Consider the following 15,142-nt stretch of genomic DNA (forward strand, 5'->3'; position numbering starts at 1 on the left):
GATTTGATCGCTTAACTAATCCCAGGTAAAGAAGAAAAACACAATGAATTACAATAAAGGTAATTACTGGGTAAAAGCACAAGAAACAAAAATGTATTACTGGAGTAAATTTTATTTATACATACGAATACAAAAATTTAACATGTCTAAGAGTCATTGTAATCCTGCAAAATCGCACTGTTCAACATCGTCATGGCCTGGTATAATGGCACACTTAAAATGAAATATTTATTATATTCTGAATGTGTAAGTGTCTTGAAGTTTCCTGCCAAATTCTTCCATTTCCCTCCCATTTACTCTCTTATGTAATGAACCTCAGCTACATTAACACATTTGTCAAAGAATCAAAAGATATATGTAGCTAATATATCTCAATTTTAGTCACTTTAATTGTGAAATTACATCTGAATATCATTTTAACGATATTAACTTTTGGATGTATAGTGTACAAAGTGTGATAGGTACCGATAGACTTAGTCTGAATGAATGTGCTGCAGTAAACCAAGTGGGCTAAGTAGAGTTATGAATGAATGAACACAAGAAAGAATAGAGACGCAATATAGTAAATAAAGAGCGATGAGTAGAGTTACCGGTATTTTTAAGTGGGTTAATGAGAACATGCAATTTCCTCTGTGATTTATGGAAAATACAAGACTTTTTGGCCAAAAATAACACCTTTTTCACTTTGACATGAGATCGACTTTTACACGGGTATATATGGTACGTGCCTAGTTCTACAATTAAGGGAACAATGTTTCAACATCTATCCTGACAACCTTGCTCATAACATGCAAACAAGCTGGATATTTAATAAGATCATGGCTGATCTGATTATTACAAACTCCAGTGAAACAAGTCAAACCTTTCCTCATAAGTTAACTAGCCTATACCAGGCATTAGTCTGGTAAACATTTTCTAAACTGCTTCCAATTTATTTACATCATTCCTTACATAAGGAGACCAATGCTGTACACTACTCCAGATGTGGTCTCACCAGTGTCCTGTATAACTGAAGCATAACTTTCTTAATTTTGTATTCAATTCCCTTGTAATAAGTGATGACATTTTGTTAGCTTTCCTAATTGCTTGCTATACGTACAAACTAGCCTCCTCCAACTCATGCAGTAGGACACCCAGCTCCATTTGCATTTTTCAGCTCTGCAATTTCTCACCATTTGGATAATGTGCTTTTTGTTTGTTCCTTCAGCTAAAATGGACAATATCATATTTTCATACTGTATTTGTTCCATTTTAGCACACTCACTTTAACGTAACTATTTGTAGCACTCTTACAATTTCTAGCCTCTTCACAACTTGCTTTCCTATCTATTTTTGCATCCTCAGCAAATCTGGCAACAAATCCTCTGTCCTTTCATCCAAGTCATTGATAAAAATTGTGAACAATTGAGATCCCAGCACTGATCGCTATGACACATACTCATTATCAATGTCAAGAAGTGTGGCGTTGGAAAAGCACACCTGGTCAGGCAGCATCCGAAGAGTAGGAGAGTTAATGTTTCGAGCATAAGCCCTTCATCAGGAATGCTTGAAATGTTGACTCTCCTGCTCCTTGGATGCTGCCTGACCGGCTGTGTTTTTCCAGCACCACAGTTTTTGACTTAGACTCTCCAGCATCTGCAGTCCTCACTTTCTCTACACTTACTCATTATTCATGCCAACCTGAAAAAACTCATTTAAGCAAATTCTTGTTTCCTGTTATCAAGCCAATTTTCTATCCATGCCAATATGTATTCTCTACAGTGAGCTTTTCTTTTCAACTTTAACCTTTGTGTGGTGTTCTTTCAAAAGTCCTCTGGAAATTTAAGAATACATATGGTTCACTTTATCCATAACATGTTACTTCCTCAAAAGAAGTTCAATAATGGTTAAGCATGATTTCCTTTCGCAAAACTACGTTGACCCTGCATGGTCATCCTGAACCTGCTATTACTAATGAAGTTATAGTTGGGCACATCCATATGCCTCAAGAAGAATTAGACCAGATGGACCTGTTGATATCAACCTAGACATCAGAAACACAGGCCAATGCAGGCGTGAAGACCCAACAAGATCCTCCATGTTATCATCTGGCAACCAATGCTAAAATTGGGAGAGCTGGTTCATAGGCTAGCCAAGCAACACTCTGACATTGTCTGTAAGGTATGATTCTGTGAACATTATGTCGTCCCAGGTACCAAGACTACCATCCTTGGGTATGTACTGCCATCAGCAGACTCTGCTGCATTGACTCCTGAATCAATCAAGTTTCATACTATAATGTCAAGCATTTACAAGGAAGCATGTTGCTGATTATCATTTACCACACTGCTTCAGTTGTTAAGTTAATACTCTTCTGTGTTAAACAGCACAGAGGAAGCACTAAAGGAGAAAACAGCATCCTCTGGGTGTGGAATATAATGTCTATCATTAACAGTGCTTTATCAGCACCATGACTGACTGAGTTGGTCGAGTCCTAAAGAATATAGTTGCGAAACCGAGTCTGCAATAGATAGTGAAAGAACCTATAAAGAGGGAAAAATATATTGACCTCATCCTCACCGATCTGCCTGCTGTAGATGCTTTTCCCACAACAGTATTGGTAGGAGTGGCCACTACACAATCCTTGTGGAGATGAGGTCCTGCCTCAACATTGTGGATACCCTCCAGTGTGGTACCATTAGAGTCAGAGCTGTACACCGCAGAAACAGACCCTTTTGCTCTGCCTCGTCCGTGCCGACCAGATATCCTAACTTAATCTGGTCCCATTTGCGAACACTTGGCCCAGGTCTGTCTAAGCCCTTTCGATTCATTAAAGGAAAATTAAAGATATTAATGGGGGTTGTGTGAAATTGTTCATGTTGACAGAAAGAATCAAATGAACATTATTTATCTAAATAGAAAAACACTTCAGAATTGCAAGGTACAGAGGGCTTTACATAAATGTGTGTATTTGTAACAAAAGGTTAGTATGCAGATTCAGCACGTAATCACGGCGGATAATGGGTTGCAATCCTTTAGTAGGAAAGGAGTTAATATTAAAGCAAGGGCACACTGCTTCAGTTATACAGGGCAATGGTGAGACTGCATCTCGAACACTATGTGCAATTTTGGTCTCCTCTTTAAAGGAAGCAATTTCAGACAATTAGAAGCAGTTCAGAGGAGGTTTGCTGGATTTTATGTAGATGGTGGATTGTCTTTTGAGGAAAGGTTGACACAGTGGGCTTGATTCCACTGGAGTTTAGAAGAATATGGGGTGACTTGATTGAAGTGTTTAAGATCCTGAATGGTATTGACAAGGTAGATGTGAAAGGGATGTCTCTACTTGTGGGTCAGTTCAGAACTAGGGACCATAGTTTTAAAATTAGGTGTTGCCTTTTCAGGACAGCTGAGGAGATTTTTTTTTCTCTCTCACAGAGCATTGTATGACTTTGGAGGTTGGGGCTTTGGGGTTTTTTTTTACAATTTACATGAAAGACTTAGATAACTGTGAAGGCATGATACATAAGTTTGCAGACAAGATAGATAGGAAAGGGCTGCAGACAGATATAGATAGATTGAGTGAATAGGTCAAAGTCTGACAGTTGAAGTACAATGTGGGAAAATGTGAAGTCAAGAAATTTTTGAGGAACTCTACCTCAGGTGGTGGTGGGGGTAGATTCATTGAACACTGTTAAGGGATTGCTAGATTGATGCATAAGAATGTAGAATTTGAAACAAAACAGATCAGCCATGATCTTATTGAATGGAGGAGCAGGCTGGAGGAGTTAAAGGATCTACTTCTGCTCCTGATTCGTATATTTATATCTTGTTGCACAACACCAAGTCTGGTCGGTTCCAGAACATGCTAGGCTAAGAAATTACCTGAAAAACATTTCACAAACTCATCTAGGCTTTGTATACCTGACTTTTCTTTATAACCTTGTAAACTTCTTTTAATTGAATACTGCTCTTAGCTTCCTTAGTTAGCCATAAATTTCTGATTTTACGTTTAGATCCTTGTTTGGTATTTCTACTTTCCTTTCAAAGTTTGGGAGAAGCTTTATAGCTCGGGTGCTCGTTGTTGTGGTTCTGTTCGCCGAGCTGGGAATTTGTGTTGCAGATATTTCGTCCCCTGTCTGGGTGACATCCTCAGTGCTTGGGAGCCTCCTGTGATGCGCTTCTGTGATGTTTCCTCCGGCATTTATAGTGATTTGTACCTGCCGCTTCTAGTTGTCAGTTCCAGCTGTCCGCGGCAGTGGCTGGTATACCTGGACCCAATATACCGGCCAATGCAGCGGACAACTGGAACTGACAACCAGAAGCGACAGGTACAAACCACTATAAATGCCGGAGGAAACATCACAGAAGCGCTTCACAGGAGGCTCCCAAGCACTGAGAATGTCACCCAGACAGGGGATGAAACGTCTGCAACACAAATTCCCATGGCAGCAAAATATCTGCTTTCTAGGTCAACCTGATAATAAAAACAGCAGAATTAGGAGTGGTATTGTCATATAATTGTATCTTACCAGCTCCTCTGAATACAGATCGCTGTCCTTGACTCGCTCTACGCCTTCGAGCAGGTGGAGGCCTATTTCTTGTCAAATGCACATCTATAAAATTTCCTCTTTCTATCTGATCCAAACCATCAGTTGTTCTGCTCATTAATTTGGGAGGAAGATGGGGAGAAACAAAAGATCAAGGTAAAATGTCAATCGGAAGTTCTAGTTATTATTAACACAACTTTGTTTTGTTACTACAAAACATTATTCTAATACACCACTGGTACAGTATCTACCGCTTTACAATTCGGACTATTGACTGAGTAAACGTGAGAAAAGGCAAAAAAAAACGTACTGGAGAAACTCAGCAGGTCAGGTAGCATCAGAGATACAAAGTTAATACTGCGACTTCAGTGTAATTGTTACTTCAGAAATGAGAAAAAGGACAACTGGACCAAAAAGTAATTGTACTTAAAAAAAAACTTTATTGCCTTGGTCACCTTCCTTTGCAGGTTATTCTATTTACACTATGTAAGGGTTATTGTGCAATATGCTCTCAAAGCCTTGGTTAAAGTCACTTGCTTTCTAACATTTAATACTTAAATTATGCTCTCCAATCCTCTTTGAATCTAGTTTGTAAAACTAAATGTCCTAATATTATTATCATAATTCATTTCTTTTATACTTGCTTTTTTTAAAAAAAGTGTCTGATAGAGGCATAAATTTTACTTGGCATTATGACTAACACCGTATTCAATATATTATCCAAAGCAATATAACACTTTCATGCACAATATATATTTGTAGATATGCCTCATTGATTTAAATATATATCTGAGTAATCAGTTTTAAAAATGAATAGTTAGGTCATCATGTCAATATGGTTAAGTGTCTACTGCTACTTCTAAAACTTAAGTGATCCTTAATCTCACATGTTGTAGAGTTGCATCTCACACCTATGCTACAGTTTACATTTGTCATTAACCTGCCTTGTGTCTGTTCAATTTTACAACCCAATTTAACATAAGAAATCCAAAAAAAAAGCTATTTCTACTAATCAAAACCTTTATAACTCCGAACACCTATCAGATGTTCCATCAGCCCTTATTAGTTGTATTCAACTGCACTTTTGTTTCAACTCAAACTAAATCCTTTTACCACCTTGCTAATTCCAAGCAAAAAACAAAGCTCGTTCTGGAAACTTTCCAGTGAAGAATTCTCAAGCCAAAATGATCTGACATTAGTGATAGATTTATGAAGAAACACTGACACACTTATCTTCTTCAGACTTGTTGCTTACCCTTCAATTGCATCGTCCCTGTCAACAGCTTCTGGAGACACGAGTGTTGTTGCTCGGTCGTGTACTATAACCTCGGACTCCACAGGTACCTCCAAATCATTCTCAATGGTTGCTGAGGAGTAAACAATGACTTCCTGTTCCTCTGGTAGTGGATGTTCCAGCATCCAGCTGGCTAGTTGTTCAATTGATTGTGGATCGGCATTCCCAGAAACACCTACATATACAGGATTAACAAAATTTTTTTTTTAAATCGACACATACAGATCAGAAAGGTACTTGATAAAGACAAACATTAAATCTGACAAATTATAAATATGTAAGTCATCATTCTGTAACTGTAGTATTTCCATTATTATATTACCCGGATTCAGATACTCACAGGACATATTGGATAAACTATTCTACCACCTTAAATGAAATTAAGATGGAGGGTTAGGCCAATGTTGGAATATCACGTGCAATTCTGGTCTCCTTCCTCTCAGAAAGATGTTGTGAAACTTGAAAGGGTTCAGAAAAGATTTACAAGGATGCTGCCAGGGTTGGAGGATCTAAGCTATAGGGAGAGGCTGAACAGGCTGGGGCTGTTTTCCTTGGAGTGTTGGAGGCTGAGGAGTGACCTCGTAGAGGTTTACAAAATTATGAGAGGCATGGATAGGGTAAATAGGCAAAGTCTTTTCCCTGGATCGGGGAGTCCAGAAATAGAGGGCATAGGTTTAGGATGAGAGAGGAAAGATATAAAAGAAACCGAAGGGGCAACTTTTTCACACAGAATGTGGTGCGTGTATGGAATGAGATGCCAGAGGAAGTGGGGGAGGCTGGTACAATTGCGACATTTAAGAGGCATTTTGATAGGTATATGAATAGGAAGGGTTTGGAGGGATATGGGCCTGGTGCTGGCAGGTGGAACTAGATTGGGTTGGGATACCTGGTCGGCATGGACGGGTTGGACCGAAGGGTTTGTTTCCATGCTGTACATCTCTGTGACTCTTTGATTAAGAATGTAGCAGGATAATTATATTTTGTTTGCACAGGCCCTCCCCTCCTCTGCTGTCTCCGAATATTAACTATATTCTAGTAGCATTGACTACTACTCTCCCTCTTTGTCTTCTAACAAAATAGTTTGGTATGTTGCACCTTCAATTTCCTACCTGATTCAGCATCCCCCCACTGAGGGTGTACTTAATCACATTATGCCCTCGTCTATTTTTAGCTGAATTGAGTAGAGGTCCTGAACTGTATGGCCAGAAATATTTAACACCAGTAAAACTCACATTTCCTAGTGCATAATAATTATTCCAGATATATGGATGGTAATCTAAGCTCTTTGATTCTAAAATATAGAGACACCACAGTGGTGAGCACTGCTGCCTCTCAGCACCAGGGACCTGGGTTTGATTCCAGCCTCGGGAGACCATCGGAGTGGAGTTTGCACATTCTCCCTCAGATTGTGGGGGTTTCCTCTGGGTGCTCTGGTTTCCTTCCATAGTCCAAAGGTGTGTGGAGTAGGTGGATTGGCCATGGTAAATTGCCCATAGTGTGCAGACTGGGTGGATCGGCCATGGGAAATGTCAGGTTACAGGATAGGGAGGTGGTTATGGCTGGAAATCTCTTCAGAGGGCCAAATGGCCTGCTTCCAAACTGTAGGGAATCTATGATTCACTGGTCACCAGCTGCCATCTTGAAAAAGACTCAGTTATCCTCATACTCTGTTTTTTTGCCAGTCAACCAAACCTCTATCTATGCCCTCCATTTGTCCACAAGCTACCATTCTTCTTTCAGCCACCTAGTGCACATTATCTGGAATTTCATTTTAGGTTTCACCAATACTTCCCTTTGCTCAATTAACCTCTGAGCAAAATTTTGGGCACCAGTCCTAAAACCTAAGTCTTCATTTCTCCTTGGCACAATTTGGTGAACTGAAACATTTAAATAGAAGTTGCTCTGCACTAAATAAATCCTTGATTAATAGATTGAATTTTAGAAAATTTTGACAGTGTCTCTGCATCATTAGATCCTTTATTTGAATCTGATATCTAATACCATTTTTCAATTTAAATTGAGAAAATCTTGAAATAAACTGAGTTCAGCACTTCTGGGTAAAGTATAGTCATATTGGAAATATTCAGAATGAATAGAATTCTGATCAATGCTTCATACAATAAAATTGTGTGCCTACCTTTTATTCAAAAATGCATTGCAATTGCAAGATCAGTATTGCCCTTAAGTGTCTATTTTGCTATGAACAGACGTATCAGAAAAAACTAACTAAACCAGGATCTCAAACTGTTTTACTGTACCTGCAGCATCAACTGCTTTGCAAATGTGTCTCAAAGAAAACCCCATTTCTAGCAAAGGAACAGCGACAGGCGGTGGATTCTCAGGAGGATCATGTCTACAATCTATTGAGCATAAAGGAGAAATTATGGTATTATTTTTCAACAGGTTTACAATCCTTTGCTGAAGATATCAAAAGTCTTCTTTAAAATAAAATTACAGAACTTCCTTTCACAAAGATAACTTTGTCAAAAAATCTTTGCGTTTTAGTTTCAAAATATATTTGAAAAGACAGAGAGCCACCTAAAGTGTAAACAGCACAGTTGTACATGCTAAGGAGAGCATGGCCTGGGTGCTTGCAAAATTCAATCTAGACCCCAGGAAGTCTCATGGCATGAGGCTAAACATGGTGGGAAAAGGAAAAACATGGTGGGAACATGCTGTTTTATTTTGTGCTTCATACCAATACTATCTGCACACTGAGACTATCCCTAAGGCTGCTTGCTCCTCATCTCTATGAAAGACTCAAGTCTATTTACTATAACACTGTCCATATGTTATCAGATATATCTGTTGCGTAGTGTCTGTGATCTTGCTCTTCATATGCTCATTCTTGCAAATATTAAAACATTAAATGAAAATTATACAGTGTTTAATCTAACTTCAGTTGCTGGAAAACTGCAAAGTCTATAATTCAGGAATAAGTGTCTGAACACTTTGAAAATTTTCAGCTGACCAGAGAGAGCAAAGTGGATTTATAGAGTAGATTATAATATTTTAAAGAGATGACTAGTGGACTAACAAATGTCTATAAATCAAAATAAAAACAATGAACAGTGAATGCTGGAAATAAAAACAAAACCAGAAATTGCGAGTAAAACTCCACCTCTGTGGAGAAAAGGCAGTGTTAACATTTCAGTCCAGTGACCCTTCTTAGTTAGCTCGGCTTTCTCTCCACAGATGCTGAATTTTTTCTGCAATCTCTAGGAATGTCTATATTATGATGTAGACGTCCAGAAGTTACTCTGAAAAGACTATCACCTAAAGGTGAAGATCAAAGAACTGAAAGTAAATTATGACTGCTAAGAAATAGTCTGAGGAGGAGACAAACTGTATGGATAACAGGACCTTTAAACAAAGTGCTGGAAATAGACAGCAGAATGGTAACACTGCGAGAAAAACAGTTAGCATTCTGAGTTGAATATCACATTTCAGACTATTCCTTGGTTCCGAACATTAAATAAATCAGATTTTCCCATTTTCCCAATGTAAAAGCAGTTGTTAGGACTTTTCCTATCAGTAAAACAATATATCCTGTAGGTTTAAATACTGCACACTGCTGAACAATTGTAGTTGCAAACACAATAACCTTTAAAATAAATTTAAAAAACAAATAAAAAATGCTCTAATTATCTCCTATTTACCATTTCTTCAGCTCAATCCATACTGAGTACAACAATTCTCCCTTCCCACTGTCATGCCCTCTGAATTTTGTGATATCTGACCTTTTCAAGGCAACTTGGATCCAAAATTGGTTTAATGATAGGAGACAGAGGGTGGTGGTTTTAATCAGTTTAAGAGACTGGCGCCTGGTGTGCAGTGGCATACCACAGGGATCAATGTTAATCACTTAATGTTTGAGATATTCATAAATGATTGAAGTTTGCAGATGACACAAAGATATGGCCAGGATGCTACAGGAGGATTCAAAAGGATTGGTCAGGTGGTCAGATCAGTGGGGATGGAGTTTAACCCTGACAAATGAGAGGCAATGCATTTTGGAAAAGGGAACAACAGAGCGGAGTATGGTCTCTTATGGAGTACTCTATGAATGGCAAGACTCTCAGAAGTTCAGAGCAACAGAGGAATTTTGGGGGGGCTTGTGTACAGATCCCTGAAAAGTGGCAGGACAGCATAATAGAGTAGTCAAGAAGGCATATCAGATACTTATCAGTTGTGGCATTAATTATGACAGCAAGGAAGTCATGTGGGAAATGTACAGAACTTTGGTTCAGCCACATCTGGAGTACATCATGCAGTTCTGGTCATCATACTATAGGATGGATGCGATTGCACTGGAGTGGGTGCAGTGAGATTCCCCTGGGGGAGGGGAGACCATTTCAGCTATGAAGAGAGCCTGTGTTAGCTTAGGTTGTTTTCTTTGGAGCAGAGAAGGTTAATGGCGGAGCCTGACAGAGTTGCATAAGACTATGTAGGGGATGAATGGAGCAAATAGGAAGCAGCTTTCCCCCTTCATTGAAGGGTCAATAACAAGGGAACAAAACTTTAAAAGGAAAGGGAGGTGGTTTATAAGTATTTGAGGAAAACCTTCATCATCCAGATGGAGGTGTGGGGCCTGGAATGCACTGCTTATGGGGTAGTTTGAGGTGTGAAAATTCACAACTTGCAAAAAGTACTTGGACGTGCACTTGAAATGTCATAACATTCAAGGCTATGAGCACAGTGCAGGGAAGTGAAACTAGTGTAGATAGTAAGACATTTTTGGCAATACAGGCTTGATGGGCTGAATAGCCTCTTCTGCACTGCATGATTCTATGAACCCTCACCCCATCTCAGCTGAGATTAACGGCTGAATCTTACACTGTATTGCTTCTGAGAGTTGCAAGGAGTTTTTTGAATAGTTTCTTGCTGTGTAGCCCAGCAACATTTCCCACCCTTGTCTTACCAAATTCACCTTATTAACTATCTACTCCACCTATATGGCATCTTTTGCATCTGATTCTAGCCCCACGTTGTGATGCACCATCCCTGGAACAAGGTGCCGCTCAGCAGATATTCACCTAAAAACTGGCATCCTCATACCCATACCATCTTTAAAAGCGCATCGTGCAGCCAACAAGCACTGTCAGTCTTGGGCTGACGTACATGATTCATGACATTTGCATAAGACATGGCAGATAAGAGGAAGTTAGTTTTCTGCTTTGTGGGCATGGTCCTCGAGATCCTGTTCGTCTGGATGGTGTCAACCCAGGATGTCCTTTGTCCCCAGCACCAGCAGCCTGATAGCAGACCAGACCAGGCCAGCCTGGTCAGGGTTGGCTACCCCCGATTATTGCTGTTTCAACTGCCTGAAGGAATGCACAGCAAAGTAGCAGGAAGATCACTGGATTTTGACCACTCTGCCAGTAATCTTGTCTCTAATATCTCCCAGTCATGCCATCTATGCTGCTGTACCCACCTCCCTCCAAGGCTCATACTCTACTACTTTCACTCCCATGCTCTTGTTAAACTTGAAACCCCCCGACAGCACTAACTGTTCATGTCCTCTGCACTGCCTTCTCGCTCACTCAGGACACCTCCCCACCTGCACCACCATTAACAGCTGTGTCATGCACTTTAATCTCCTATAATAGATGCCTCTCTCTCATTTGAGGAGGATAGCGGGTCATAAGAGGGAAGGAAACAATCAAGTGCATCATAAGGTATCAGAGGCTGTCATTTTTTACTACCAGACAGTGTCCTTGACTTATATGCTGGCAATGTTTGAGTGAAGACTACCTCCCTGAGCTTGACTGATGCCTGCTGACAACTATGACAAGTTTCCTAGGTTTGTGTCTGCATTAAATGACAAAGCAACACAGAAGTAATGAGAGTATGGATTCTCTCTCAAAGGGTAAAGCTCAAAAAGGCAATGCAAGGCAGTGATGCTGAAAGTGTTCAGCGAGGTCTGAAGTGATTGAGTATGATGACAGCAAATGAACATACCAGAGATGAGCCTGGTCCAGTCCCCGAGTGCAGTGCCTTGCAGCAGTAATGATTGTTGCCAGTGCATGATGCATAGAATGAAGGTGCAGGAGATTACTACAAGTGGATTGGAGATATGCCATTAAAGCTGATAACTATCAGATACAAAAGTCCATTCACACTGGAGGGTGTGGGGCTGGTGATCATGGAACATGCCCCAAAATACTGGTCACCACTGTTAAATGTGGAGATCATTTGGAGTAAACAGTGAGCTGAAATTGCCAGGTATGTAACTCACAGCAAGAATTCTCAATGTCTAGCTTGTTTAGTATGTAAATATGAAGCTGAACATTAATAACATGAGTGCGCAGTTATGAAGACATTTAACAAGCAATAATCCTGCTTGATTTATAATTTATCGCAGCCTAGTATGAAACATGGCTTGCTACTTGGCTGACACACAGGATATGCCAGAAGATCCTAATTTGGAGTGAGACCATGCCGAAGCCATTGCCCAATTTTCCTACAAATCTCATCGCGGCCATCATCACTCGGTTCCTTTCAAGAGAGAGAAAGAGAGAGAGAAGGAGCAAGAGGGGGAGAGAAGGAGCGAGAGAGTGAAGGAGACAGAGAGAGAGAGAGAGTGAAGGGGAGAGAGAGAGAGAGAGAGAGTGTGAGAGTGTGAAGGGGAGAGAGAGAGAGAGAGAGAGAGAGAGAGTGTGTGTGTGTGTGTGGAGAGAGAGAGAGAGAGAGAGAGAGTGTGAGTGTGAAGGAGAGAGAGAGAGAGAGAGAGAGAGAGAGTGAAGGAGAGAGAGAGTGAAGGAGAGAGAGAGAGAGAGAGAGAGTGTGAAGGAGAGAGAGAGAGTGAGTGAAGGAGAGAGAGAGAGGAGAGAGAGAGAGAGAGAGTGAAGGAGAGAGAGGGAGTGTGAAGGAGAGAGGGAGTGTGAAGGAGAGAGGGAGTGTGAAGGAGAGAGGGAGAGAGAGAGTGAGTGAAGGAGAGAGAGAGAGAAGGAGAGAGAGAGTGTGTGAAGGAGAGAGAGAGTGTGTGAAGGAGAGAGAGAGAGGGAGTGTGAAGGAGAGAGGGAGTGTGAAGGAGAGAGGGAGAGAGTGTGAAGGAGTGAGAGAGAGTGTGAAGGAGTGAGAGTGTGAAGGAGAGAGAGAGAGAGAGAGAGAGAGAGAGTGAAGGAGAGAGAGAGTGTGAAGGAGAGAGAGAGAGAGTGTGTGTGAAGGAGAGAGAGAGAGAGAGAGAGAGAGAGAGAGAGTGTGAAGGAGAGAGAGGGAGAGTGAAGGAGAGAGAGGGAGAGTGAAGGAGAGAGAGGGAGAGTGAAGGAGAGAGGGAGTGTGAAGGAGAGAGGGAGTGTGAAGGAGAGAGAGAGAGTGAAGGAGAGAGAGAGAAAATGAAGGAGAGAGAGAGTGAAGGAGAGAGGGAGAGTGAAGGAGAGCGAGGAGAGAGAAAGAGCAATGAGAGAGAAAGAGTGAGGAGAGAGCAAGAGTGAAAGAGAGGGCGAAAGAGATGGAGAAAGAGAAAGAAAGACGGCGTGTGAGAGAGAGAGACGGGGTAAGAGAGAGAGAGAGAGAGAGAGAGACGGGCTAAGAGAGAGAGAGACAGAAAGAAATTAGCCAATAGAACTGGATGTAGGTTTGCTCACTGAGCTGGAAAGTTCGTTTTCAGATGTTTTGTCACCATACTAGGCAATATCATCAGTGAGGCTCTGGATGAAGCACTGGTGGCATGGCCCACTTTCTGTTTGCGTTTTGGATTCCTTACAAGCAGACTTTCCAAACCAACCTCGTCTTTTTTGCGTGCATTTCACCCATATCCCTCTAAACTTTTGTTTTTATGTACCTGTCCATATGTCTTTTAATTGTACTATCTGTACCTGCATCACCACTTCCTCTAGTACCTCATTCCATACACATACCACTTGTTGTGTGAAAAAGATGTCCCTCACAGCCCTTTTAAATCTTTCCCCTCTCACCTTAAAACCATGTCCTTGAGTTTTGAACTTCCCTACCTCAGGGAAAAGACATTTGCTATTCACATTATCTATGGCCCTCATGGTTTTCTAAACCTCTGTAAGGTCACCCCGCAATCTCCTACACTCCAAGGAAAAAGTCCCAGTCTATCCAGCCTTTCCTTATAACTCAAACCTCCAGTCCCAGTTAACATTCTTGTAGATCTTTTCTGAACCCTTTCCAATGTAATAATATCTTTCCTATAGCAGGACGACTGGAACGGTGTGCAGTACTCCAAAAATGTTCTGTACAAATGCAATGTGTCCCAACTCCTATACTCAATGCTCTGACCAATGAAGGCAAGTGTGTCAAACACTTTCTTCACCACCCTGTCTACCAGCTTGTCACTTTCAAGGAACTATGTATCTGAATCTCTGGGTCTCTCTGCTCGACAACACACCCCAGGTGATGCTATTTGCTGGAAACAGTACAAATATTGTTGTTTTTGTGCTAATTTGGGCAATTATCATTGTCTCAATCAACACTGATTTTTCCTCATTAGGTACAGTAATCTTTATTAATCAATTTGTTATTGACTGATATTTAAAATATCTATTTCACAATACTTGTTGGGCTGAAGGGCCGGTTTCTCCACTGTAGGGAATCTAATCTAATCTAATCTACATATGTATACATATAGCTTCACAAATTGATGTTTTAACTATTAAAAAGTGGAGGCATTTGTCTAAGAAACTGATGCACTAAGCTGAAGTAAATATGAATCAAACAAGCTTGGAGTGTGATACACGTAAGAGGCTGGGGGTCATGCTGATTCAAGACCGAGACAGCTAGAATGGTAAGATCTTAAAACTCTTTTTTTAGTTGAGTTCTTAAGAAGGATCCTACAGGATTCAAAAATATTAACATCATTGCTCTGTCCATAGATGCTGTTAGATCTGCTGATTTTCTGCAGGACTTATGGTTTTTACTTTAGATCTCCAACTTCTACGGTAATTTGTTTTTATTACATAACTTCTATGTCGGTCCTGAGAGGACTAAACAGACCATAAAGATGTTGTATAGTAAAGGAATTCATGGGCAAAATGAAAAATAAAATGGAGTTTATAGCAATAGTCGAGAAAGCTAGTGTTATTTTGGTAAATTTTGTTTAATTTTTCTCAAAAATATAATAAAGTTGATGTTGCTCAAAAACGAGAAATCTTGTGGCATAGTTGCCAATTAATTGCCAGATGGCTGACTTTCTTTTTTATCAAGAATAATCCCTCACAGGATGGGAACACATAAAACTAAGAGCTAATTGCTTTGAGTTGCACATTTAAATACACTCACAGAAAGTATTTGAATATTACTTGCAAGTAAAATATAACAAGACTAAACAACGAGTAGAAGCACGTAAGTGCATTAA

The 15,142-nt window shown here is 40.3% G+C and overlaps 1 protein-coding gene across 3 annotated transcripts in view; it reads right to left on the reverse strand.

Annotated features, from left to right (window-relative positions):
- LOC132806698 (probable E3 ubiquitin-protein ligase HERC1) overlaps positions 1 to 15,142 on the reverse strand; it is a 343,050-nt gene that overhangs the window by 105,101 nt on the left and 222,807 nt on the right. For all 3 annotated transcript variants that reach the window (XM_060821274.1, XM_060821268.1, XM_060821283.1), the window contains 3 exons: positions 8,079 to 8,180; positions 5,782 to 5,995; positions 4,509 to 4,636 (listed from right to left, as the gene is read on the reverse strand). In XM_060821274.1, the coding sequence (XP_060677257.1) occupies positions 4,509 to 4,636; positions 5,782 to 5,995; positions 8,079 to 8,180 (444 nt within the window). The remainder of the gene's footprint in view (positions 1 to 4,508; positions 4,637 to 5,781; positions 5,996 to 8,078; positions 8,181 to 15,142) is intronic.

Source organism: Hemiscyllium ocellatum, chromosome 1, assembly GCF_020745735.1.
Source record: "Hemiscyllium ocellatum isolate sHemOce1 chromosome 1, sHemOce1.pat.X.cur, whole genome shotgun sequence".
Classification (NCBI taxonomy): domain Eukaryota; kingdom Metazoa; phylum Chordata; class Chondrichthyes; order Orectolobiformes; family Hemiscylliidae; genus Hemiscyllium; species Hemiscyllium ocellatum.